Raw genomic sequence first — 27,820 nt, forward strand, 5'->3', positions numbered from 1 at the left:
CCGAACCCACTGTCTCTCTCAGAACTGAGTCCTGTGGTCCTGTCCCTGCTGTGACGCCTGTGGGGTGATTTCAGTTTCCTTGGTGAATTAGGATAATTCTCTCACAAAGTGGGGAGCAATCAACAATCTGTCAGAGAAGACACTGAGTTTTATGAATGGCTTTGGCTTTGTTTTTAGTTTTAAATTGCCATTGAGGAAAGAGCGCAAATGGGTAGCTCCCCCCCACCTCCTTTGGACCTCATATTCTGAAGACTGTCTTGTCACCTGGGGAATTATCTTAGCATTCTTGGGGATAAGCTACAGTAAAGGGACACCGGAGGAATTGAATGTGAATGTGGTTAGGGTATAATGAAGAAGTAAACAAGGCATTAATGTGGTGATGTGGGCGGTCACAGTTAACTAAGAGTTCCCTGGGAGTCTGCATGTGAAGCCTGTTGGATTTAGGACCCTGAGGGAGACAGAGTCCAGTGGCGTCTATGGGGAACTATGTCTGTAGGGTAAGAGCCATTGCAGTACCCTGTCCAGAGTCCTGCCTGCCATTCCAGTCACCTTGGTGGGTGCTGGGGAAGGTGGAAGGAAGGATAGAAGAGACTGAGTGACTCAACAGCCCAGGAAAGCGTGAGTGTGGTAGGGTCTCATTAGCACCCGCATGGCTGTCCCCTATATGGTCACCCTGTGGTCAGTGACCATGTGGTCAGTGGTCAGCTCCATGAAATTCCCAGGTTCAGCCAATCTGAAATGCCACTGTACTATACAGTCAACACTCAGTGTGTGCATCGTTGTCTGGCTTACATCCCAGAAGGGCGAGAGAAGAGGGCCGGGCACAACACTGGCCCTTGGCCATATGGACTATGGGAAAAAGACAGGCAGGGAGAGGCGGCCCCGTGCTACCGTCTGTGGGAGCTTGCCACAGACTTCCAAGTGCTCTGGGCAAAGAAGGAAGGCAGGCAGGCAGGCAGGCAAAAAAGGAAGGATGAAAAGGAAGGAAGGAAAGAAGGAGAAACGGTGCCTATCGTTCTTCCTGGCTGGCTTGCCAGCTGATTCAGATACAGATTTGAATCCAAGGCTGACCTGCTGAGACTTCCAGGATCTTGTGTCCCAGAACAATAAATGAGATGAGGGACACACAGAAATAGAAACAGAGTCAGTTTATTACGAGAGGAAACAGCCCCCCACAAAGGTGGAAGCAGGCTAGTGATTTGGGAAGGCAGACGCTCAAAAGTCCAGTGTTGTATTTAGGGCACTTCCATAGCACCTGCCCTCCCAACATTTGTGTATTAAGGGCATTTCTCACGCATGCCCTGCTCTGTTAGTTACACATGGCCACAATGGTGCTGCTTGCTATGTCAAATGGACAGTCACACGACCCCTTCCCTCCACATCGCAGATACCCACCACTCAACGTGGCTGTAGACCTTCACGCAAGAGCTAAATTTATAATCGCGAACCTCAGATAAATCTGGGTGACATTCGCTGCGCGACTGGTTCTTAGCCATACCACTGAAAACTAGCAATCAAAGACATGGGCGTCATCAAAATTAAAGGCTTTTGTATTTTGAAACTCATCACAGAAAATAGAAAGATGGCCCTAAGGTTAAAGAATTGTTTTGTAAATCCCGTGTCTGATGCTCCCCTGGTTCTCTGTGGGGTGAAGACACTGCGGCTGTCTCTCGCAGCCGTGTAGGTAGGGAATGCAGCCTGTCAGGCTGTAACTCCCCACTGACAGGAAGCTGAAAGCCAGAATCTGTAAAGGACATGATTCAGCAGTGTAAAGACGGATATTCAAAGGGGGAGAATGGATTCCTTAAGTGGTCCTCTGATCGCCACAGTTACACAGTGCCCAATAAAAATAAAATGATTTTTTTTTAAATTGGTAAAGGATTTGAATAGATATTTTCCTAAAGAAAATAATCAGGGCTGGAGAGAGGGCTCAGCAGTTAAGAGCACTGACTGCTCTTCCACAGGTCCCGAGTTCAATTCCCAGCAACCACACGGTGGCTCACAACCACCTGTAATGGGATCCGATGCCCTCTTCTGGTGTGTCTGAAGACAGCGACAGTGTACTCACATACATTAAACAAACAAACAAACAAACAAAATCACCCAATAGCTGATGAGTGGTGTCCAGCTGCCATTCAGACAGTAGGGAAATGCAGCTTATGACCAACAGGAAATGCAAACAAGCCACAGATCAAGACCGTGTATCTTAGGAGGGGGCATATGTGACACAGAAGCAGCCAGTGTGAACACAGCGCAGCCCTGTCCTCTCAGGATGTGAGTTGAAGAGGCACACGACCCTTTGAGAAGGGGAACGGTGTCGGAGAGTGCACAGAGCGCAGGGCAGAGTTTGGAAGCTCATCAGAGCACAGCTTTAAATGAAGACCAGAGTTTATGCTTACTGTAGCTGTGTGTGTATAGATGTGTGGTTATAGCCACACGTGTATGCATAGCATATATAGCATATATACCATGCATGGTTATGCAATATGTATATGTGGATATTTATATTATACATACGTGTGTCTGTATAGTGGTGCTGAGTATAGAACTCGGGCAAGCGCGTGCTAAGCAAGTGCTACCATTTAACTTTACCTCCAGCCACAGAGCACTGGAAACTCTGTTACTCATGGGGTGAAAACCTCACGGTATCGCCATGGACAGTAGAAATTATTGAGCCATTAGTGATGAAGACAAAATGAACTCACAAAGGAAAAGATAAAGAAGAATGCCAACTCCTGCATGGTGTGGTCTAGACACGTAAGGCAGAATGGATACAGGCGCAAAGTGCGCCAAGTGTCTTAGTTCTCTGGTTGGTGGGATCGTTGGGTCCCCCCATGTCTCTGCCTCTGTCTTTCATCCCCCTCTCCTCTGGCTTCCCAACCTCAGCGAACAGCACCTCTTTGCTCTAGGGCTGTTGGGAGGAGCAGGGCTAGAGATGTGGACCTGAAAAGACCCAGAGCAAGGGCTGGAGATTAGTACAGAAAGGGAAGGGACTGGGGGTGCCCTCGTGTCATGGGGCGGGTTGAGCCATTCTGTGGAAGTCAGGGAGCATGGAGTGGACCTCAGTGAGAGCCTCGGCCTTCCTAGAGCTGTGGGAGATTAGATTGAATGACACAGGTTTTGGGGCCAGGCAGATTCTGTCAGGCTGGGTTCCCACTGGCAGCTGGGTGGTCTCAGGACAGTTCAGTGTCTCAGCCTGTTCCCCCAGCTGTTAAGTGAGAAGAATAAAGAGACAACACAAAGGGCCTCAAAATGTAGTGGCTCACACCCAGCAGGTGCCTGTCACAGTCCGAGTGTGTCCGCACTACCCTACTGAGGGCTGTTGTCTCTGCACACTCTGAACACTGTGCTTAGCACCTTTGGCTACAGAGGGAGGAGCATCCTTAGCCTTTGGCGCAGAAGCGGTTCCTGGGCCTTTGTGCAGAACATCTGGGAAAGCACCCTGCCTTCTTCCTCTCATCCCCAGCTGTCCCCTCTGCCACCATGAGAAACATCTTCAAGAGGAACCAGGAGCCCATTGTGGCTCCGGCCACCACCACTGCCACAATGCCTCTGGCACCCGCCGCACCTGCCGATAACTCTACAGAGAGCACGGGCACCGGGGAGAGCCAAGAAGACATGTTCGCCAAGCTGAAGGACAAATTCTTCAATGAGATCAACAAGATCCCTTGTGAGTGGCCCTGGTGGCCAGGAGGGTTACAGGGCTAGCCTGAGAGGCCTTTGACAGGCCAGAGGAGGTGGGGAGCCACTGGGATGGGATTGGCTGGCTTCCTTCTTTGGTCTCAGTTTGGATTTTTCCCCCAGAGGCATGGGCTGGGGAGTATGATCTGGAATTAAGGAAGCCACCAAGGGAGTTTATGTTACATGCCCCAAGCTACAGGGGCCAAGTCAACTTTAAGTATGACTTTAAAATCCCTACCACCCCTCAAAAGAGGAAGATATAAGGTGAAACAGGATAAAGACATTATTCAGGGTTTCAGCAGCATTCAGAAACTGCCTTACTTAGGAGTGTGTAAAATGAGGCTTTCTGAACTCCCGGGAAAGACTCTCTGTGTGGAACCAGGTCTGCTTGCAGGGTCAGCCACATTGGTGGGAGCCAGGACTTCAGGTATCATAGGAAGCAGGGTAGGCATTCTCTAGCCCCTCTGGCTAAGCAAGACCAGCCTTCTGGGAGAACTAGAGCTCAGAAAACCTACCTCTGAGGACTGTCCCAAGGCTGTGATGAGTATCTGCTAGTTGCGAAAAGATCAAAGTAACCAGAAAACCCCAGCAACAGCCTGAACTTATTCCATGTACACTGCGGCTGCTAGCTCAGCAGGCTGTGTCCACAAGGGAGGCAGCCAAGAGCAAGGTACACATACACACACACACACAGACACAGACACACACACACATCACCTCCCTCCACACACATACACACACACATCACACTACACCACACACACACAGGGGGCAGGAGAATGGGGGAACACACACACACATCACACCACACCACACACACACAGGGGGCAGGAAAATGGGAGAGCACACACACACACACAGGGGGCAGGACAATGGGGGAACACACACACACACACACTCACACACACACGGGGCAGGAGAATGGGGGAGTCCCAGTCCCAGCCCACACACGCCCATGCTTGGGATGGGGCTGGTGAGGCTCAGAGTGTCTGTGCTGTGCTGTGTCCACAGTGCCCCCCTGGGCTCTGATTGCCATGGCCGTGGTTGCTGGCCTCCTGCTGCTCACCTGCTGCTTCTGCATCTGTAAGAAGTGCTGCTGCAAGAAGAAGAAAAACAAGAAGGAGAAGGGCAAAGGCATGAAGAACGCCATGAACATGAAGGACATGAAGGGGGGCCAGGTAGGGGGCTGGGGAGGGGCCGGGCTGAGAGATGAGGCAAGGGCCTCGGGCTCCTCCTCTGTGTGAGCCGTTCCCCTCTGCACTCTCTAAGCGGGGGCCATAGTCTCCACATGGCGCCACGTGCCAGCATGCGCTCAGCCTGGAAAAGGTGAGAAAGACGGGGACAATGTATGGACTCCCGAGTAGGCCACTGGGACTAAGTGCTAGACACCATGATGATCATCAGGAAGTCACTGTGGGTAACACTGACTCTTCCTGCCGGGAGATCTGAGGGACAGATACACTTGGCTGGGCGGGGTCCGGGCTCAGATGGGTTGGGGGCAGGTTTGAAGGCACCAAGACGGCCATGTGGAATCCATCACTATCAGATGATGATCTGTCACCCCCTGCCTGTTGGTGTTGGTCTCAGCAGGTCCCTTGGCAAATTGGTGCTTCCTCTAAGTTTAGTCTGGGGCTTCACTGTCCTCTGTTGTCTGTTTGGGGAATGACTGGGAGAAGTCTTTTCTCAAGGCTTCACACTGAAGGCTGGAAGCAGGGACTGAGCCCCAAAACCAGCCAAGGGTCATGATGGCCTTTGAATGCTCCTGTGTCTGTGTGCCTATTGGGCCTCAAAGCGTACAGTGTGTGTGTGTGTGTGTGTGTGTGTGTGTGTGTGCACGCACATGGGTATATATGTCTGCCCATGTGTTAGTATGTATATTCATGTGTGTATGCATTATGCATGCATGTGTGTTCCTGTGTATATACATATGTGTGTGCACACATGTGCACATGGATGATGTGCATGCTTGTGTGTGTTAGTATGTATATGCATGTATGCATGTGTATATGCATGCATGTGTGTGTGTTCCTGGGCATATATGTGTGTGTGTGTGTGTGTGTGTGTGTGTGCAACCCAGCCTGGTCTCACCAAGCAGCCACAACTTCAGGGCAGGTGTGGCTGGAAGGACTTTCTCTTATACCACTTCCTTCTCTTTCTGCCTCTCTGGACTCGCTCTGTTCCTGACTGGACTGCAATCCTGGTATGTCCCATCCAGGTTGGGGAAATCTGGGCCGGGCAAAAGACTGAGAGGATTTTACAAGGAAAGTGAGCCCCTGCCCCTAGAAGCTGTTTGGCCTGTGGTGTGGTGCCTGACCCCACAGGGAGGAGAGATTCTTGCCCAAGCCAGAGTCATGTCTTCCAAGTGTGGGGCTGTGGTCTGCCTGGGGGGCCTGTGAGCTGTGGGGGAGCCGAGCCCTGCACAGGCTCAGCTGAATGTTGGTCACTGTTGCCTGCCTTGTACCCTAAGGCAACACAGGTCCAAGTCTGCGGATCTTCCCAGGGCATCCTCTGGAAGTGCTGAGTCACGCTTTGGGGCAGCTTCTGCTGCTTTGTGAAGGCCGTTCTGCCTTCTCCTTCCAACTTTCTCCCTACCTGCAGCTCTCCTAGGATGATGACGACGCGGAGACAGGCCTGACTGAAGGAGAAGGAGAAGGCGAGGAGGAGAAAGAGCCGGAGAACCTGGGCAAATTGCAGTTTTCTCTGGACTATGATTTCCAAGCCAACCAGGTGTGTGTGGCTGGGCAATGGGGATAGCGTGAGTGGAAGCCATTACCCTAGAGACAGTCAGGCCTTGTGCCTTTCTGTGGAGCAGGACAGTTGGAAGCCACAGGGCATATGCATCTTTAACTTTCGCCATAAACCTCTACTGTGGAAGGTCTTAGATGAACTTGGCTGTTAACTTACTGGCCTGGACCCACTCCCAAGGTTCCCACTTGGGGTGAGGGTGGGGTGTTGGCAGGAACCCACTGGGACTAGATCTGGTGCTGGAGCAGTCCAGAGACTCAGACATACCCCCTTTTCCACAGCTCACCGTGGGCGTCCTGCAGGCTGCTGAACTCCCGGCCCTGGACATGGGTGGCACGTCAGACCCTTACGTCAAAGTCTTCCTCCTCCCAGACAAGAAGAAGAAATATGAGACCAAGGTGCACCGGAAGACACTGAACCCAGCCTTCAACGAAACTTTCACTTTCAAGGTGATGGAAACTGACGATGGCTCTGGCTCTCTCTGCTCCTGGGTTCTGCACTCCTTGCTCCGGTCCTCAGCCATGGCTGGATCCCTGGGCTGTGTTCAGTCTGGCCCAGCAGCAGGCTGTAGTAGCCTCCCTTCCACCTCACACGCTGGGTTTTCCAGTCTGCTTTGGTACCCTGTGAGCAACACAGGCCCACACCCTGGGATCGTCCCATAGCATCCCCCCGGGAGTGATGAAGCCACTTTGACCCTCTCTGTGCCCCACAGGTGCCATACCAGGAGTTAGGAGGCAAAACCCTGGTGATGGCTATCTATGACTTTGACCGCTTCTCTAAGCATGACATCATCGGGGAGGTGAAAGTGCCCATGAACACGGTGGACCTTGGCCAGCCCATCGAGGAATGGAGAGACCTACAAGGCGGAGAGAAGGAAGAGGTAAGGTCGGAGCGGCCAGGCTTCTCACCATTTGATGAGGTTGGCTCCGACACACGTATCACAGGGAGAGCAGTGGTTTGAGTCAGGTCTGCCGGTGAAGAGTCTAGTTCCCCGCTGTCTGGCTGATGATGATCCAAGGGAAGCTGAGGCTTTGGTGCCTTCCTCTAGACGGTACCAGCTGGGAATTAGCTGCCCAACTGAAGTACCTTGTACAGTGCCTGGCGTCTGTCAAGCAAACTGTGAAATAAGGACGCCATTATCACTTCTTCCCATCAGACTCTGTGCCTCGGTTTACCCACCAGAAAAGCCAGCCTTGATTCAATAGGACTCCCCATGTTTGGCTTGTCTTCTAGCTACAGCCATCAACCCCTCATTTGCTGTGTGCTGGAATTCCCATCTCAGCTACTTTGCCAGCACCAGTGACCTGTTTCAGCCTATGCGGGGCCCTGAGGAGGTTTGGGGATAAAAGTACTCGGCCTCCTTCTGTTGTCCGAGGTGAAGGTCTGCATACTGGAAGGAGGGCATGATTGGTTGGTCTTATCCTTACCTTGGCGGCCCCATCCCTGAGAAACTGGGTGCCGGCAGAACCTCAGGTTGGGAGTCCTGAGACCTCCCCTGCCCAGAGCTGTGCTGCTGTCTGACTCTGAGAACAGGTCTCCCTGGCAACCTGGATTTCTTGTCGGTTACAAAGTGTCCTTGTGCCTTGTCACACACGAGGTTTAAGGGACATAATACATGGGAAAGGAAGTGCTCTGAGAACCATGCTAAGCCCCACAGCTGACAGCAAAGGATGATGGGGCAGGAGAGATCAAAGAAGAAGGTCCCCAACCGCTTGGCCGCCCAGCACCTGCTTCTTGTGTCCCTTTCACTCAGCTCGGTGGGGATCTGTGCATACCCAACATCCTCCAGGTCTGCTAGGTCCCTCCGCTATGGCTTGTCCTCTGCCTTCTTGAATGTCAGCTTCCTAAGGCCGGGACTGCAAACCACAGTGTGAGGTACTGATGTTGGAAGCTGAAGACCACCTCTGCTTCAGATGTGGGGACTGGTGACTGGGCTGAAATCCCTGCTTTGCCGATCTTGGCAAGATGGGGTCAGCCACACTAGAGGCCACTGGGATAGCTGAGGTGACCCGAATCCTGCTTCTTTCCCCCAAACAGCCAGAGAAGCTGGGTGACATCTGTACCTCCTTGCGCTACGTGCCCACTGCTGGGAAGCTCACCGTCTGTATCCTGGAGGCCAAGAACCTGAAGAAGATGGATGTGGGGGGCCTCTCAGGTGATGCAGAACCACTGCGAGCCACTGTGTGGCAGCAGTGAGCCAGCCACCGTTCCGAGTCCCCTGGGGAGAATAGAAGGTCTTACCCCATTCTGGTCACAGGCTTTCCAGTCCTCCACAGATGCCTGTCCCTATCTGAGTGTCTTCCATAACCTTCTGGCCTTGCTCTGTGGGCCGAGGAAGAGAAGACAGAAAAATGTCATTCTCCAAATGAGCTAACAGCACAGAACTTTTCTCAGGAAGTGTCGGAAGTGTCAGGGCAGGGCTTAACCCAGTCAGTCTTTCTGCCATGCCATCAGAGTAGGGGACGTTTTTTTCCAGAAGAGGCTGAAGGCTCTGCCAACTCTGTTCTGGAAGTGGGTGCTGTTGCCTTCAGACTTACTTGACAGTAAATCTGGCATTGGGCTAGCCTGTGCCACAGGATGCTAATGGTAAAGCTTACTACCTCTGTTGAGCCTCCTCCGACAACGAGCCTTATAGCTGAGATTTGGCTGTCACTGATCAGACTTGTCACCTTGGGCTGATTGTTTCCCTTGTGTGTCCTCAGATTCTCATCAGCCAGGTTTGGAAGACTGGATATGCAGGGTCAGGACTCGGTTCAGTCACCTCCTAGCCCAGGCACCTGACCAGTTAGTCCCCACCCTTCCTTACAAGGTCTTTCTTTTTTTTTTTTTTTTTTTTTGGTTCTTTTTTTCAGAGCTGGGGACCGAACCCAGGGCCTTGTGCTTCCTAGGCAAGCGCTCTACCACTGAGCTAAATCCTCAGCCCCACAAGGTCTTTCTTAAACTCAGAAATTCCCCCAACTTTGTGCACTAGGAGCCCATAAGTGAACAACAGCTAGAGACAGCCTAATGCCCTTCCTACCGGTGACCCAGATGACCCCTCTGCTTCTGGGGCTTACTGTCCCTCCTCTGGGCTTCCCAGGGGCCTGGTTCTAGCACAGTGGAGACCTTGGAGCACGAGGAGGGTTGTCGGGGCTGAGGCACCTCTTGGGTTGGGACTCTCTCTGCAGACCCCTATGTGAAGATCCACTTGATGCAGAATGGCAAGAGACTCAAGAAGAAGAAGACGACGGTGAAGAAGAAGACCTTGAACCCCTACTTCAATGAGTCATTCAGCTTCGAGATCCCCTTTGAGCAGATCCAGGTGCTTAATCCTCGAGGGCCTGGGGTTCTTGGGCTCTGAGCTAACCAGACAAGTATGGGGAGTTAGAGGTCAGCCACGGGCCGGGTGCATTCCACTGGGGAAGGATCTGGATCTGACAGTGCTGGGTGGGACCCTGCATAAGGGCCTCCATTATCTGAACATGAACTACTTTTAAAAAAGTTAGATATTTTTGTATATCCATACCGTTCACAGTATAGACTGACAGAGGTGAGAGTGTGCATTTAAAACGTCATTTGTATTTGAGGGACACTCGTGTATTTATTATGTCCAACACTTGCCTGTTTTTTTTTTTTTTTCTTTTCTTTTCTTCTTTTCGGGGCTGGGGATTGAACCCAGGACCTTGCGCTTCCTAGGCAAGCGCTCTACCACTGAGCCAAATCCCCAACCCCCACTTGCCTGTTTTTTATTACGTGTCCACTGACATCATTAGAAGCCGTTCCCCTTCCATAGGTCTTACAGTGCCTAGAGCGTTGTGTATGTTCAAGTGCGCCTGCTGGCAGAAATATAGGTTACTTAAAAAAAAAAAAGTTGTGTCTTCTACACTGACATTTAATGGCATTGGGCTGAAAGTCAGAAACCTGGAGGCACTTCCCTCCTTATCATTTGCATGCGGAGTGACAGAGGGCATGCCACGGGCTTCCACTTCTCCTCTGAAGTCCTTCCTTCCTTTGCTTGCCTTGCAGAAAGTCCAGGTGGTCGTCACCGTGCTAGACTATGACAAACTGGGCAAGAATGAAGCCATCGGAAAGATCTTCGTAGGCAGCAACGCTACAGGCACGGAGCTGCGGCACTGGTCCGACATGCTGGCGAACCCTCGGAGGCCCATCGCCCAGTGGCACTCTCTGAAGCCTGAGGAAGAAGTGGATGCTCTTCTGGGCAAGAACAAGTAGGCAGCGGCGGCTGGGGCCACGCCCCAGAGGACACTGACGAGCTCCAGAGCTATCAATACCTCAGTTATGCGACCTTAGAGGTTTCTTCATTTGTTTGCGGTGTGTCCTGTTTTCCTTTCCTTTTTCTTTTTTTGTCTTTTTAAAAACCAACTTCCTTTTGGTGGCTATGTGAAGAGTCCCCTAAGACGTGAAAGAGAAGCCTGGCTCTGTTATTGTCCCAGGAGCTGTCCTTGTTGCATGCCCTATCACGGTTTCCCCTCACCCCAAGTGGGGCCCTCTACTGTCAGAGTGGAAGCACTTCCTGCTTTTCCTGGGTTTTGGACCAACAAAGTGGCAAGCACATTCTGTGTCTCGACTGTGTGTGTGTGTGTGTGTGTGTGTGTGTGTGTGTGTGTGTGTGTGTGTGTGTACACGTGTGCCCATCCATCCCCACCTTGCCTCTGTTTGGAATATCTCTTCGTTTCTGGAATGAGTCACGGACAATGATGCCGTGTGAGAGAGGAAAGTCTTCAGGTACTCCGAGGTGAGGAGAGCCCACTGCTTAAGTGGTCAGAGGCCAGAAGCTCTCATAGTCCTTGCGAAAGGCCATTTGGAAGACGCAAGATGTGATACTGGATGTGTTCCGAACTAGGACCAAAGGCTTGATGCCATCCCAGACTCCCTCTTGTCAGTCATGGCTTCCCCAGGAGTGGGGCTTTGGGATCATTCATGAAAATAAACTATTTACTCGACTGGTCGGATTCAGCCAGGGACCGCCAGCTCCAGGATGTCATTCTTGTTGACGACATCAAACTTTGAAGAAACAGAAGTCCCATTACTCAGCTCTGGATCTTTGCCTCGTCCAGTGGGAGGCAGATGCTTCCTCCCTCTGCAGAGTACAAGCAGTGCGTTCATTTGCATTCACGCACCATCTGCTTTTGCCTCTGTTTCCCTTTTTGTGTAAGTGGAAAAATACCATCTGACGATAAGTGCTTTGCACAGAGCCAGAGACCTATTAGAGGGATGCTTGGGTGTTTAGTTCCCTTGAGGTCCAGGTAAGGAGGAGGTGTCAAGAAGGGGAGCGTTGGTGGACAGTGACAAGCTAGACATTGCAGAGCTCCTCACAACTCCTATTCCTGACCCTCTGGACCCTTTGACCCTCAGTGATGGTAGCCGGAGTAGCCCAGGCAGACCTTAGGAGAGGCCCCGTCCTTCCCTTCCTTAGACAGTTTTCTCAGAATGCCAGGAAACACAGCGCATTCATTTCAGATGGGTGGTGGAGAAAATGTGCTAAGGTTTGCACCCTATGTTCAGTTTGTGTTTCCTTCCTGTTCCCTAGTTGTCCCCAGCATTGATAAAAAAGCCATATATATGTTAGTCAGGCTTGGACTAAGTATCCTTCCCAACCTTCTGCCTGGGCAAGGGGCGTAGGCTCCTTGTAACCTGAGGCTGCTCCTTTCCCTTGGTCTTACATTTGTTCTCCAATCTCTCAGGCCTTTGTTCTCCTACCACCGGAAGTATACAGCTTTCCGGAAGTCGGCGGGGGACGGGGCGGGGGGGGGGAGGATGTGGGGCACTTGATTCAACAGCAAATGTGGCAGGACTTCTGCTCTGCCCCACCTGGGTCCTTCTGCTTCTTGTGGGTCTCAGAGATGAATGGTGTTGTAGAGTTTGGCTATGAGAACCCAGCATGGAGGAGGTGTAGTGTCTTAATTTTAGTGAAAATGGGGGATATGTGGGTTTGCTTTGCTTTTTTGGTTTGTTTGTTTGTTTGTTTTGGTTTAAGTAGGGAGTGAGGTAACACTTCCACCAGAAACAGACTGTGAAGTAGGTTCGACCTGCCTCTCTTTTAGAGACCCTTCTGCTATTGGCCCTTGGTACATGGGAAGTTGTGTATTTTATACACTCTCTGTGTTTATGGTACACATGGAGAAGGGAGGACTCTGATAGGATTATGGGCTGTAGTCCTTGGGACCAGGGTTCATTCTGGTAATGGTAGAACATCGTTAGGCTATCAGGTACACTCAGAGTTCAGGTGGTTGGAGAGTACCAGGGTCCTGGCATGGACATCTGATGTCACTGGATTCCTTTCTGTAGAATTCTGGTGCTTTCCCGGCCCCTCCCCACACTGGCTCTTCTCTCACATTCCATAAACTCCATTCACAGAAACTCCCGTCAATCTTACCCTTCTTCCAGCTTTCCCCAGTCATACTTAACTCCCTGGCTTCTCTCCTATAAACCTCATCTAGCCCTTCCTTCTACAGTCCTACTGTCCTGCTGACAGAGGGAAGGACTGACAGAGGGAAGGAAAGAGAGAAGGAATAGTGGGTGCCTCTGCGGTTTGAATGTCCCTGGGCTGACACAGGCTAGGGCTCATTACTGTGGGCAGCCTGCCAGGACTTTTTAACTCTAGTTTGGAGTCAGCGTGGATGCTGGGAGTGGTTCCTCTTCAGGCTTGGGGCTGGTCCCAGACTAGCCACCCAAGCAGATGGCAGCGGTCCAGGTCCAGAGGCTAGGCAGGAACATGTTGGGGCTTCAGGTTTTCTGCACTAGGGGGGGCTGATATGACCCAGACCTCAGCACTGCATTCCAAACCTTCACTGCCACCGGGCTTCTCTTGGGATGCCAGGGTCCTGGGTTATCAACACTGAGCAGAGAGAGTCAATGTTTCTGGCTGGCGAGGGATTCTGGATACTTCTGTGGATGAAAGTTTTTATCCCAAAGAGAGGAAAGTATTTACTCGAGGGTTTGTTTGCTTTCGTTTTTAAAGAGAACTTATGACCATGACTACCCACTCAACTCCACTGAGGATCTGGGGGCACCAGTTCTCCTTGAATGATCCTCCCAGAAGCAAGGCAACCTCTGCAGTGCCTGGGGGCAGTTTTGGTGACTTAGAAACACAGGCTGGCCCAGGGACCAGGGAGCTCCCAGCCAAACAAGTGCTTGGAATGAGCAGGGTGAGGCCCAGCCAGAGACCTGTCTTTCTTCCCAGGAAGCCAACATTGTTTTGTTTTGGTAGAAGTGGTCTGTGGTGATTTTGCTGGCCCAAGACCCAGTGAAGGAGGTGGGAGGCTTTTTACCACAGGCCTCTTCATAAAGGTAGCTTTTAGAAACACGCCTCTGTGCTGGACGTTAAGGGTGGCTGATGCTAGCAAAGTGGAAGGACTCCCTCGTTCATTTAATGTCACGTCAGTTCTTGAGAATCCCAGGCCTCTGACCCCTGCCTAACCCTAACCCTAACCCTATATAGCAGCCGTCTTCCTGAAGGTAGGGAGAGATCAAAGTTTCCCCATCCTGTGCTCAGCCTGCTGCTGTGTGTTCCTCTCTGCAGGCTGCCTGGGGTCTTTTCTCAGAGCTAGTGGGTAGCAGTAGGGGACCTACAGCCCCACGATGGCTGCCAGATTTGGCAAATACAAATACAGGATACTTGGCTAAACTTGAATTTCAGATAAGCAAATAATTTCGGAAGTATAAGGATGTCCTATGCAATATTTGGGACATACTGTACTATAAAGTGACCCACTGTTTAATGTGAAATTTAAGTTTAACTGGCTAATCCTGCACTGTGTCTGGCAACGCACCCTCTGGCTACTTCGTCCCTCTTTTCTTCAGTCCCAGGGGCCAGAGGCCGGTGACCACCGTTTTGATTTAGCCTGTCTTTTGAACTGCAATATCAAGAAGGGGACACTGTGGCTTGAAGATATAGGAATATACTTTATTTTTGAAGTAACAACAAAACAGGAACCTTCTGAAGCCATTGAGCCTCATTGGATGCCCCCCACCCCCATGTTCATTTAGTTATATATTATAAAAGAAGATGCTATCTATAAACACACGAGCAGAATCTTGTTTAATCAAGATGCATGTCTACAATTCTGTAAATAGCCGCATGGCCATGCTGAGAGCCCCCTTGATCTCCCAACCCCACACCCGTTTTACAGAACTGGCTGCTCCTTGATTCTGTGTTGTGTAAAGTCTTTGTCCTCACCTCCCCTGCAGGGAATGACCACAGTGGGAGATAATGTTCTGGCCCTGGTGCCAGCCCTGCCCAGGGAAGATGCTGAAGGATACTAGCCCTGAAGGCAGGTCTGCCTCGTGTCTGCAGGGCTAACCCTTGGGGCACGGTGCACTGTCTAGCCTGGCGTCTGGTGTCCCGTTGCTTCTGTGTTCCGTGTGTGTGACGTGATTCTTCCTTCCCACTGTCTTGAATAAACTGAAAAGCCATAAAGGGCCTCCTACTGGAGGGTGCCCTAAACTCCTTCCAGGAGCCCCCCTGTCCCTCTAACTGGCTCCCCACAGAACACTTGTGAAGGGCTCACCTGTCCGTCACCCTCTCTTGCTCCCTTAGCCCTGTGTCATGAGGACAGTTGGTGTTTCAGGGCTTCTGGTGGGGTCTCAGGAGATGCCCCTGGCTGGCTTTTGTGGCCTCAGTCTGATGGTTGAACTCTACTGAGTATAGGCAGGGCAGTGGTTTTGACTCTGTGGCTTGGATATCCTCTGAGAGGCCTGGAGGCAACCAGGGTTTTCAGAAGCAGTCAGCAGCCCAGCCTATAGTCAGGTTCTCAGTGGCAGCCTGGGATGAACAAGGCCAGCCCTGCCTACTTTTCCCTGAGCTGTCAGGACCACAGAAAGCAGTGGAGGAGTGGCCCATGGGGAAAACCTGAAACTGCAGTGGTTAAACTTCCTACCCTCTCTCTCTTTTGTCTAGCAGTGCCACAGAGCAGGGTGCTCGAGAGCATGGTGGTAGTGTGGTGGCGATAAGGGGTCACTCACAATGGAGGAGCACATCCGCTCCCAGGGCAGCCTGAGCAGGCATGGCATGTAGTGATTGTTTGGGTAGACAGGGCTGGAGCAGCTTGGGCACCCAGAGGACTCCCCAGAAGCCAGTCATGTAGTACTAATCCAGGGGACCTCAGGCAGAATTGGGCAAGTGTATTGGCCATGGCCAGGGGCAACAACGTGGGGTTGGCTGGAGACTTCCAGCCTCCACAGAAACTGAAATTGGGAACCGTGGCAGCGGAGTCATGCAAGGTGGCAGGAGCTGTGTGTGGATCTCAGTTTCACCCCCAGCTTTACTCGGCAGCTGGGAGTTCAGGGAAGCGATCTCGAAGTCCGATCATCCTGCCCTAAGTCCAGCTCATCTAAGGATTTGATTTGCTTTCTGAAAACCATAGGCCCAGAAACTTCCAAAGCTGGGGCAGAAGCTGGGTGAGCCCTGCTCCCCCTGGAATACACTGGCCCACCAGGAGCCCTCCCTGTCTCCCTAAGGAGGACACGTGTAGCCCTCCCCTTCCCTCCCCACTCTGCTTGGCAATGCTTCCTCCATTCCCTTATGTGGGCTCCACTGTTGTCTGATCTCTTGTCAAATTGTTATTTTGTAACGAGCTGCGTCTCCTTATTAAAGAAAAGAGCTGAAAGCAACCTGGGGGTGGGGAGCATTTCTTTTCTTTTTCTTTCTTTTTTTAGTGGGCCAGGGCAGGGGGCAGGGAGCTGCTGGCAAGGGCCAGCAAGGTTGGGGAGGGAGGAGAGCTGGTTTCCAGCTCAAAATGAAAGAGTCATGGCCTACTCTCTTCTGGGTTTGGGAGGACGACAGATGGAGTATCTAGTGGATCGGAGTCACAGGGGGTCTACCCGCCCAGGGTGATAAGGACTGTCCTGCATCCTTAAGTTCTCTCTAGAGGACCTGGGCTTAGGGAACAGCAGCAGTCGGACCCTGACAATGGGGAGGCTGCTGGTCCCAGAGTGTAGATGTTTAAAAAGCAGAAAGTACAAAGTCTCCAATCTTACACTGTAAAGACTGCTGTCTTTGATGATGCAGAGATAACAAGGGCCAGTAAGGCTTTGGGATGCTTAGGGACAGGGTCTGGGGCAGTATGGCCAAGACCAGGAAAGGATTAAGCTCTGTTTTAGTTCCCAGCTCCAAAGACTTTCACTTGTCTAGGACCATAATGTATGACACTTTCTCGTGTATTGTGTCAAATCCTGATGGCCAAGGAGCAGGAGAGGCAGGTGGGCAGCGCCCGTGTGCTGGCAGGGCCCGGATCTGGCTGTCGGGCTGTTTTGGCCCGGGTGGAGGCCATGGGCTAGGTGACCTGGTTGCACAGGACAGAGTTTGGGCACCTTGCTCTGTGGCTGGGAAGAACAGGAGGGAGGGCCGGTGCCCATGAACAGTAGAAGAAACTGCTTTACAGGACCTTCCCCAGCCGGTGGGGTCCCAGAGGAACCATGTCTGTGGTCTAGGAGCCTCTATATCAAGCTCTGCCTCTGCCTCAAGTCCCAAGGCCAGGGCTGAACTCTTCAACTGTGACATCATCCTCAGTTCTTCTTGCTGCTGGAGCTACAAACAGCTGGGTGACAGCAGGGGAAAAGAATCTTCCCTCCCTCCCTCCCTCCCAAGTCAGTGACCAAGGATTTCCACTTGGCGGAAAGCACACCCAGAGTCTGGCTGCCCACTCCCCAGCCTTGCCAGCAGCCTGTGCAGTGACTCCCTGAGGTAGGCGCCCTTCCATTAGGATTCAGAGCCAACCTCTAATGACCTCAGAGTTAGTTTCATTTGCATAGTTTGCAAGTGGTTTTTGGAACTTCTGAACCAATGACCTAAGGAACCCTTCCTTACACAGTGGAGGATGGAGATAATGTTGGAAGCCTTAAGAACCCAGCACCACCATCAGCCCTTACACAGTGGAGGATGGAGGTAGTGTTGGAAGCCTTAAGAGCCCAGCACCACCACCAGCCCTTAGCCTAACTTTTCCCTGTGGGGCATGGCTATTAGGGTGTTTCTTCTCAGGGTTGTTCCAAACCTTCACTCGAGGCTTTTCTTGCTTCAGGAAATAGGTCGGGGTCCCAAGAGCCCTTCCCTGGGGAGGGTCCGTGGCGATGGTTGGGGCTGCCCGGTGGATGGGAGGTTCTATCAATGTCATGGCATAAAGTTAAAACACAGTTTTATTTACTCATTTATAAATACTGTTGTGTTTACAGGCATCATATAGATGTGAATATTATTCCCAAACTTTCAAACACAGAATACTTAATACTATATAACAACAACCAGTAAAACAAATCCATCCATCTCAGGGTTGAAAAGGCCACTCAAAATTGCATAAAAATACATTCAGTTCGGAAAGCCAGTCTGGCTCCCTCCCTCTGGAGCTCCTCCAGGTGTATTTACAGCTGACTGAAGTTAATCCTCACAGCTCAGCTGGCAAACAGTTCCACTCGGTGCGTTAAGCGTGGGTGAAGGGTGGAGAGAGGAAATAACACAATGCCCGCACTGAAGAGGTGACCAACATGGAGCTGAGGACACAGGCCCAGAAGGAAACCGTAAGCCAAAGCTGGGGTCTGAACCACTGATGACCCTGCAGAGGGAATCATGGCTCTGCTTGAAGGGACCAGCCAGGAGGGGGCTGAGGTGCCGAGGGATCAGGGGATGCTGACTAGAAGGTGGACATGCTAGATGGGCGCATCCTCTCAGAATCCTGTCCCCTGTACTGGCCTGCTGGTACCTTTACCTACAGCTGCTTTCGCATAGTCTCCCCCATCCTAGGATAAGCTGCGATCTGCTCGAGGTTTCCGGAGAACAGGGTTGAGAGCAGCACAGACGCATGCGCTTCAGAGAGAACCAAGTTGGTACCAGCCTGAAGTGTCCCTTGTTCAGGATCCAAGCTGAGTTCAAGAGCACGTTAGAGGCTCTTCTGACTCCTCATGGTCAGGCCTTTTGTGAATCTTCTCTCCTGCCTGGCTGAGTGGCTGTCACTATGCAAACAAACTCACCCAGCCTGTGCTGAGGAAACACTTCTGCCTTAAGCCGGCACCAGTCACATCTTTCAGAAAAGATGGGATGACAGATGTGGCCCGAAACAGAGGGGTCCTGTAGACCTATATAAGCCAAGCCTGGTCTCTGAGGTTTGAAAGCGAATGGGGGCTAGCCATGGGTGGTGGGCGGAATGGCATGCTGTTGGCATTTGAAAATCTGCCAGAACTCTTTCTGATTCATGGAAAACCTCTTCCCTCAAGCACCATCAAGTCCGAGTGTAGAAAAGCCAGGCCTAAGGCTCGAGGAGGGAACTGGGGGGGGGGGGGGGAGGGCGGGGGAGGTGTGCTTATTTTTGAGAAGTCTGGTTTAGTATCTTGGTGACACCTTAAGGGGCCACCCAAGCAAAATTTTATTGGAAACATTAGGGGAAAATTTAGAGGCAAAAATGATGAAATGTTGTTCTGGCAGATTCCCAGTCTGGAAGATAAGCAGAGGAGTGGGAGAAGTGCTCCGGGAAGCTGGGAGGGTATTCGAGGAGCAGGAGTCAGTGCACTGGGATAAATGCATTCTCATTCTAATTGAGGAAATGCAGACCTCTTTTTGAAAGCTTCAGCCAAGTGCGTGCATGTGTGTGTGTGTGTATTTTGTGTATGTATGGTGTGTATGTGTATGTTGTATATATGTGTGTATATGTGTGTATATGTGTGTGCATGTGTGTATGGTGTGTGTGTGTATGTGTGTGTGTATGTTGTATATATGTGTGTGTATGTTGTATATATGTGTGTATGTGTGTGTATGTGTGTGCATGTGTGTATGGTGTGTGTGTGTGTGGTGTGTGTGTGTGTGTGTGTGTGTGTGTGTGTGTGTGGTGGTCCCGGGCTTGGAGAGACCCTCACATGTCAAGCCTGCTGAGGTGAGGCCAGACTATACTTCAGCTCTAAGAGCTTAGATACCCCTCCTGTACCATCTAGCCACGGTGGGCGTCCGGGAACTGGGTAGCAAGGCGCCCCAGGAGATTTGTGACCCTTAACCATAGCTCTCAAGGATACAACTTGAACCTACTCTCTGGCTTCTCAGGGGTCCAGCTGATTTTCCTCAGCCCTCAGAGGCCACTTCATTCCTTTGTAGCTGTGACAATGACAGCTTCTGGGCTCTAATGAAGTTGATCTATTTTTCCAATCTAATCAGAACACAAGCCATCAATAGTTGTCCCTGACAGAGTTGACTGCTCCGTGGGGTGTCAATACCCATTAGAGGAGCTGATTAAAATCTCGCTCAGCTGGAGCTGAGGGGCGAACGCAATGAGACAGAATACACTTCAGGTGCTGAAGCCTGGCTTCCTCTCTCCCAGGCTCCGGCCTCCATCCTGTTCCACATTCACAGACCTTCCTTTGCCTTTTACACACAGAGCATGCAGGCACCCAGTTCCAGGGTTTGTCCCTTTCCTCCATCCAAGCCCCAGCTGTCAGTGTCTGGTAGAGCTGGGCCCCATTCTGTGCTATGTGGCCATGGCCTCTCCCGTGAACGAGCACCTTGCACAGCTGCCCAAGGAATGCGCTCCTGCTGCTCAAGGCAGAGCTCAAGACTAGAAACCAGTTGGTGCCCAGCAGAAAGCCTGCTGCTTGGGTGCCGAGAAGCAGGCTGGTCACATGGAGGACAGCAAACCTCCCCGCAGCAGCTGGTTCCCCGTGATGGACAGTGTGTCCTCTGGCAGCCTGGAACACTGCTCTAGCCATCCCTGCCAGCTCCCACCTCCACCTCTGCGGTTGGTAATATTTTTACTGAGCTCCCAGGAGGAAAAGCAGTCACACCCCTATTCAATTGTTCTCAATGTTAAACTCACTTTCCAACATGGAGGGACAGTCGCCCTTGACAGGCCAATCTTAAACAGCTTGAATTTGGGAAGAAAGCAAGACTGATCTTGAAAATTCAAAGTTAAGCACTTTTTGAATCAGAAATCTAAGTTTAAAAAGTCCTCATATTTGAAGTATCCTGCCCTCAAAGCTGCCTTGCTTCCTGGGTTAAAGGAGCCCATATTGTTTGAGTTTCCATCTTCAGAGTAGAATGGCAGCTGGGCTGCAGCTCTCCCTGGGCATGGGTCTGGACAGGACCCGCCTCTGAAAGGCAGGCAAGCAATGGGTTGGAGCTGCCTCTGCTAGGAAAGGGACAGAGAGCAGAGTGCCGCAGGGGCCTGGCATGGAGAGCCTTTCAGCTCTGGTTCCTATACTCTTCTGAGGCCTGCAGACTGTGCCTGCACTTCCTGAGTGGAAGCTGCTGGCAACCCCACCAAACAATGCTTGTGGGTCAGGGGCTGAGGACTGGGGCAGAGGCAGGAAAAGCAGGGCAGGACATGCCCCACTGCTGGACAGGCAGGAGGAGATGCGGGTCCAGACAGCTGTTCTAAAGAGTCTCTCTAAAGAGTCTTTAAAGGCAACCCTGAGAATGTGCGTGGCTCTTCCCTTAGAGACAGGGACGGAGCTGAGGAACAGCACTTCCGGGAGCTGTCTGGGAAGGGTCTGAAACCCCTGAACATCAACTAGGCAAACTCCAGCCAGAGATCCTCTGGACTGACCGACCAGCTGTTACTCTCAAAGTCGGCTGGGGTATGGAAAACTGTCCAGCGAATAAGAACATTCTCGTCCTGTCTTGATTTCCCTTGAAGACTGGTGTGACCAGGCTAAGTCCTTCCTGCATGCTTGCCTGCTTGCTTGGCTCAGTAAGCTCCAGCCACAAGGTTACTCACGAGAAGCCAGTAGGTGAGGCTGGTGGCCACTGGGGAGACCAACGGTGTGTAACTGGCCAAGCAACACGGGAAAGGGAGACTGCACACACACAACAGCCGGCCTCAGGAGGCCCATGTCTTTCTTGGGAGCTCTCAGTCAGTATGAAGAATGCAGTTCTCTTCTCTGGAAGAGACCAAATTCACAATGCTTCTAATAAAATTAGTGGCCTGAAAGGAATTGCCACGAATGGTCTGGGACCAGGTGTGCTCTGATGGGCTCTCGGCCACAGAGGCTAGCACTACTGAGATTGAAAAGCTTGTCAACAGCTTGTCACAAGAAAACAGTCCTGGCAAGAGGTGGCATCTTAACATGAAGGCCAGGTAGAGCCGCAATATAATGCCAGTTTGAGGGTTTCTGAGAACCTTCCCTACAAGGCCCAAAGGCACACAACTCTGAACACCTCCTCCTGGCCTGAGAAGGAGGAGGCTCAAACTGTTTCCCTACAATCCCACTTTCTTTTCCCAAGACTGAGGCAGCAATCCCCTTCCCCAGTATACAACCCATGCCAGGAGAGCCGGTTGGCTGACATCTTGTTGACGTCTCCTAGCAAGAATGGAGTGATTCCTATAGCAGAAGACTGGTCTCTCTCCCTGCAGGGCTCTTGTTTCACAAGAGTAGTGCAGTCCAACACAGAAGAATGGGTTGAAGTGGAAAAGAGAATCTTATGTGCTGAAAGCGTGTAAGAGGAGATACAGTTCCCATTCTGTATCAGGGACCCTGAATTAGAACTTCTGTTTAAGAGCACACAAAGTCTGCAAGGGCCACCAAAAAGGACAGTGGCGTCCTCATGAAAGAAACTAACAGAGGTAGTGTTAGAATGGTCCACATCACTAGCAACCCTCAAACAATGAGGCATTAAAGGACACGCCCTTTAATGTGAACCAAAGGACAAAATGCCTACAAAGCCACATTGTACCCATCAGCGCGGGATCAGTGACAAGAGCTAGCAGTGTAACTGTGTGTTGGAATTACGGAGTACTCTATGTACACGGAGGCATGATAAGCTGAAGGGCTGCTTTTGTCTAGATTCTGGAGGATGGTAGTCAAGATGTGACAGGCATCAACATCACATCTGAGGAGGGACCCAAGGGACTAGGTAAGGAGAGATAATACCTAATGTGCTATCCCGGAAGGAAGCAGTAGGCCGCAGCTTCTACCAGTAAAAACTGTAGTAGAGGTGCCCAAACGTCAAGTATGACATGCATAACTCCCAGAGGCTGACCACAGGTCAGAGTTATGGCAGCAGGACGCTGGGCCAGGTGATCTATGGGCTTTGCCACTCTTAAGAGTCCACGAGTACTCTTCTTCATCCTCAGTCTCTACCCAGCAGCCACCTCTTCTGTTGGCTCCTAAGAACAGATCTCTCCCCTGAATATGGAAGCAAGTGACCACCATCCTCTGAGCGTAAGCACAGCGTTCCCAGTGTCCTCAGATGCTCTCCATGTCTCTCTAACCTAGCTTCCACCCCTGCTCTCTCCCAGGCCTCCTTGCAACGACTCCACTTCTCATTAGGAGCAGGGGCCTGAGTGGAGAGTAGAACAAAGCCAAAGGAAGTGAGGTGAACTGAACATCCAATACCCAGGCTTCCTTTTTCTAGAGAGAGGGTCTTGCTATATAGCTGGCCTCAAACTCCTGATCCTCCTGCCTCAGCTTCCCGAGTGCTGGGATTAAAGATGCACACTACTTGTACAACTTGAAGAGTTCAGAAAATCATTTTGTAAGCAGACAAGCAGGAGACATGAACAACGGGCTGACCCTTAAGACGTCCTCTAGCTTCGCAGGGACAGGGTCATGGCACCAAGGCCGCAGTGACAAGTTTCCAAACAGCTGAGGGTGGGAGCTCAGTTTCAGCTTTTACACCATCAGGGCGGGAGGAGAAATCACCAAAGAATAGAAAAGGAGCAAGAGAGTCCAAGGCTGCCTGGGTCTTGTGGGAGAGGGAGAAATGAGGTTAAGACTAGTCAGCGATGTCCCTAGGTCACTGATAGGAAAGTAAAAACAAGTCAGTTCCTGAGGTGAGTAAAAGACTCAGCAGCACAGAGCCACAGCCCCAGAGGCAGCCCAGACAGATCCCACATTCCGCCCTTGCTCTTGGCACCCACATAGGATCCCAGAGTGGCCACCACAAGATTCCCCTAAATCAAAGAACACTGGGTCAGTGTAAAGGCTATGGGTCAAAGCCTTACATATCTGGACCAAAACTAATGTGGACAAAGCAGCAGAAAGTTGGGGGTCACAGCTGAGCTTGGTGTACCCCACAAAGCTTTCTCCAGATTGCTTGAAATGGTCACAATCATGCTTCAGTTAAAACTGCCGTAAAACTTGGGGTAGAGGTGCGGGGGCAACGGGGCATGGAGAGTGCAGAGACAATGTACAGTGCAGAGGAGATGCCCTTCTCCAGCACATTCAGGTCTTTCAGCCAGAGGGCCAGAGCTGGAAACGGAGGGAGGGCAGCAAACGCCGTCTCCCCCCAGACCTGACCTCGTCTATTTGGACAGTTTGCTGATAACTCTGATGAGGGCACCATTTTCATCTTTCAGCCTCTGATTGTCAGATTTCAGTTCTGTCAACACCTGTGGAGACAGAGGGAAAGGTGTGTCAGAGCACAGCATAATGGCTGCCTTGACCCTCCCAGGGCCTCCTGACAGTCACGTGATCAGCTGTCACTACCTTTCTGCTCAGGGATAAAACCCCTTGGAACTTCCTATTTACTGGGTCAGAAACCTAAATCTTCAGGGGAAACACAGTTGCTCATCTTCTGAGCCAGCTTCACCAGCTACAGCATGTGGTTCTCTTCTGCCGAGCCAGTAACTGTCTGCAGTTGTCCCTGCCCTTGAACTCACCTGTAGCCTAGAGAATCTGGGGAGACTGCCAGAGCAGCTGGGGGGCACAGAGGGGAGGAGTTCGGCAAGGAGCCAGAGAGATGGTGACCTTTAAGAGTTAAAAGTTCTGCTTCCCACCCCGAGAACAACATATCAAGATGATGGAGGTCATCCTGCTGTCTTTGGCAACCAGAATCCATCCAGGTTCTTATTGGTCACACTATACACACCTATTCTCAACATTAACACCCAGAGAACTCACAGCTACGGTCAAGACCTGGGGCCTTCGCCAGCACTTTAGTGGATGGTGCTGTCATTCTGGCAGACAGAGGCTTCGGGAAGAGGGGTGGAGTGGAGACTCCATCTGTCAGTTTTTCCATCTTGGAACACAACACACATTGTCTCTCAACTCAAAGAACACAGGAAAATCGAGTTCCAGCTTGGACACCCCAGGCTTTAATACATGATCAGGCACTTTGACAGATGTTTTGTATATCTGAAAAATCTTACTGAACTACAGTTCATGTATGGGCCTTCCAGGGATTAGAAGGTAAGTACATTTTCACAACAAAGGCTCCAGAAATCTGTGTCCTCCCTGTTATGCAGATGCCCTTTCTTTACTGATCAGTCATTTCAACCTTCAGGACCCACACAATAAGAAAGGCCTTCATAAAAGGGTGGCTGGGCTCAGGAATCACAAGGCCCATGTAGTTTTATCTCTTGGCACTGCTGTTAAACTTATATTCCTGAAGGAATATAATCTTTGTCTTCCAAACCTCACAAGGACAATGCAGGTTATGTCATACAATCGTGTGTGTGTGTTTGTGTGTGTACACGTATCCCCACACCCCACGTCAGAGGACAGAGAGCAACATCTACAGTGTGGGGAGTCTGACAGTCTCACTGGCTCCCTGGGAACCGGTGCTGCAGCTGTTCTTATCACTGAAAGTGAGGACAGATGTTTGCCTCTCGTCTACGGTAGTTACTAGTTATGTACCGACGATGACATTATGCCCATCTGTGCCCAAGTCCGTAGGCCGTCTCTTCATTACAGGTGATAGATAACAAACACCAGAGCACTTGTAGCCCAGAGACAAACTCAGAAGTGGTCACTGTCAAGACCCTCTCATTGAGGTCACCTAATACCATTGGAAAACACAGGTATATATATTATTATTCATAACAGTACAGAACTACGGTTATGAAGTAGCAATGAAAATGGTATGGTTGGGGGTCACCGTAACATGAGGTATTAAAGGTCACAGCACTAGGAAGGTTGAGAGCGACTGCTAAGGCACAGTAAGTGCCGTATTCCCTCAGATGGGCCTTGAAGAGGCTGGCATCTATGACGGGGCCCCTGGGGACCCTGGGAGAGCAGGCAAGTCATCTGCAGTCAGCAGTAAGACTGTATCTAAGAGCACAACGGAGAGCTTGCCTTTGACCCTGTCCTCCCTGACTCAGCAGCGCCCGTCAGAATGGGGTGCTCAGAAACTCAGTCAGCGAGCTCTGCCCAGGTGGCCACCTTCCATCTCTGCTCTAATGCTCCGTGTCTGGGGGCTTGCGTGCCTGGGTGGGACGTCTTCATTAAAAACAAAGGTTTTTTTATGTGTATGGCTGTTTTGCCTGCACGTGTCTGTGTCTGGTGCCTGTGGAGGCCAGAAGAAGGCATTAGACTCTCTGGAACAGGGGTTACAGATGGTTTAGTTGTGAGACCACGTGGGTGCTGGGAATTGAACTTGGATCCTCTGGAAAAACAGCCAGTGCTCTTAACCAGCCCCTGAAAACCCTATTTCTAGTAGGATCGCCCAGGTATGAAGAAGCTGTGGGTTGTATTCCCTGCTTATCAGAATTGAGCTGCTTTAAAAAGGAGGTACAAGTTGTTGAGTGTTGGTGACTTTCTTTTCCTCATTAAGAACTCAATTCCTTGGGGGCTGGGGAAGAGGGACAAGACAGCTTCATAGCTGCAACGTCTAACATCTTAAGAAAACGTAAAAAAGTGCCAGTGGCGTGCAGAAAACCGAGAAAGAGCACAGACTCCAGGCTGGGGGGGGGGGGGGGGGAGTCTGTCTGACATTAAGCTGACGTCAGGGTTAAGTAAGAACATGTGTGAAGAACTGAGCATGCGTGAGGTTTTACAGAGTGCATCTTAACTCTCTAACTTCAGTTTCGCCATTCCTAATCGGTCTGATGTTTAGATACTTCAGATATACAAGATCAAGTGCACATCTTCTTACATATTACTTCTTATAGCCCATGACGATGACTGTGTTCAAGCAGAGGGTGGGGCCAGGGGTCCTAGAGCTTTAGGATGTGCCAGGGAAAGGCAGGCTGTGGGTGGGAAGGTCTCACAGTGAGCCTTCCCCATGGGAGGGGTCTTCCCTTTCTGGAAGGCACTAAGTGCTGGGAAAAGACTTGCAGGGGACGACTCAAGAGGGGTGACGGTGGGTTAAACTCTCTTGACCATACCGCCTGGAGTCAGCCGGCAGGCTTTTTGTGTTGAGGCCTGCACAGTGAGAACCTTAGACTAGACCACAGGCCACACAGGCTTGCTGTGACCACTTTGTCCCCTGAGTGTGGCCTAACACATACTGATAACCAGACACTCAAGTTTTGATTTGCTTTCAATAAATCTTAGTTTCTGGACATTAAAATCTGAATTCCGTGGGGATTTTATTTGTCAAATACAATTCTTTTGACGTCTTTTCTAACCACTGGCTGGCTGTGGGCCACCGTTTGCTTTCCCTGTTACAGGTCGTGTACCAGGGAGAGACTTTATAGTGACAGAGTCTTTGTAGACTATGCTGGCTTCACACTTACAGAGGTCTCCCCACCTGCCTCCCAAGTGCTGGGGTTAAAGGCGTGTGCCACCATGCCTGGCTGAAACTGGCCTGTGAAGCCAGGGTAGTGAGGAAGCACAGTTCTGTCTGACTCCTGTGCTGTAGTTGCTTGACAGATTGTTCCTACATTGTTTAGACTATGTGCTTAACAAATGATTAAGATTGTGCAAAATATGCAGATGGCTCATACCACGGTGTGCAGAGTGCAGACTCCGGAGACTAACAGTGTTTTAGCTTCTATTCAACTGTTTACTCTCCAAGGGACCTTGGGCTTGGTTCTGATCTGTAACCTATGCTTTAAACCTATGTTTAAGCACTGGTGCTGAGGAATCCATGAGAAAACAAAGCACTCAGCCTATGCTTCAATAAATGCCAGGATGACATCTAATTTTGCCGCATGTCCTACACTGTCTTGCAACAAATAGGGAGACCAAAAATAACTGCACCATCTTTGGGGGGGGGGTGTCTCTATTTCATTCCAAGTCAAAATCTCCCATGCATGCCAAGACTGAACCAAGGGTCCAAGGGTCAGGACTAGGAGGATGCCCACCACACAGCTACATGTTAGCACCCTTTCGGGATGGTTGAGGCTGAGACACAGAGTTTAGACCTAACGCTGGCTGCTCACTGCCTGGCATGGTAACACATTCCTTTCCATTTTCTTTCTACCCGTGACAGCACCCATGAGAGGACATTAGCTCAGCCTATGGTAATCTGGGTGTGTCAGTACTAGTGGGTATTAGTTGCCGGCTACTGACCCCAAAGGCAAATGCAAATCGGCAGAAAAAAGGACAGGCCCTAGCAAGACTAATTAGATTGTTACTGAAAATCAAAAACTCATTCGGGGCAGTGTGGCCCCATCACACTATCTTCCAATGGGAAAACAATCTGCTTGAGATCCACAGCCAGAGGAAGGTTCTAGTTTGCCAAACACTTTTTTTTTTTTTTTTTTTTTTTTTTGCGAGGTGGTTTCAGCTGAAAACAAGCCCTGCTCTCACTCCACTGCCT

At 50.9% G+C, this 27,820-nt stretch overlaps 2 protein-coding genes across 19 annotated transcripts in view; one reads left to right on the forward strand and one right to left on the reverse strand.

The window, feature by feature from the left end:
- Syt2 (synaptotagmin 2) overlaps positions 1-16,038 on the forward strand; it is a 111,067-nt gene extending 95,029 nt beyond the window's left edge. For 4 of the 6 annotated variants that reach the window (NM_012665.3, NM_001429498.1, NM_001429499.1 and 1 more), the window contains 9 exon segments: positions 3,467-3,670; positions 4,693-4,859; positions 6,289-6,408; positions 6,708-6,875; positions 7,139-7,306; positions 8,464-8,581; positions 9,594-9,727; positions 10,432-10,994; positions 11,025-16,038. In NM_012665.3, coding sequence (NP_036797.2) covers positions 3,484-3,670; positions 4,693-4,859; positions 6,289-6,408; positions 6,708-6,875; positions 7,139-7,306; positions 8,464-8,581; positions 9,594-9,727; positions 10,432-10,638 — 1,269 coding nt within the window. In that variant the 5' untranslated portion in view covers positions 3,467-3,483 and the 3' untranslated portion in view covers positions 10,639-10,994; positions 11,025-16,038. 6 annotated transcript variants of the gene reach the window in all.
- Positions 16,039-17,541: 1,503 nt separating this feature from the next.
- The window catches only part of Ppp1r12b (protein phosphatase 1, regulatory subunit 12B), a 197,918-nt gene continuing 187,639 nt past the window's right edge, over positions 17,542-27,820 (reverse strand). For 10 of the 13 annotated variants that reach the window (XR_015635213.1, XR_015635215.1, XR_015635217.1 and 7 more), the window contains one exon: positions 17,542-23,726. Coding sequence is in view for 5 of the 13 variants with exons in the window: in XM_087580776.1 (XP_087436902.1) it covers positions 23,640-23,726 (87 nt within the window). In the remaining 8 variants the exon portion in view is untranslated. 13 annotated transcript variants of the gene reach the window in all.

The sequence above is a fragment of the Rattus norvegicus genome, chromosome 13 (genome assembly GCF_021556685.1).
Source record: "Rattus norvegicus strain SHRSP/BbbUtx chromosome 13, alternate assembly SHRSP_T2T, whole genome shotgun sequence".
Lineage (NCBI taxonomy): Eukaryota > Metazoa > Chordata > Mammalia > Rodentia > Muridae > Rattus > Rattus norvegicus.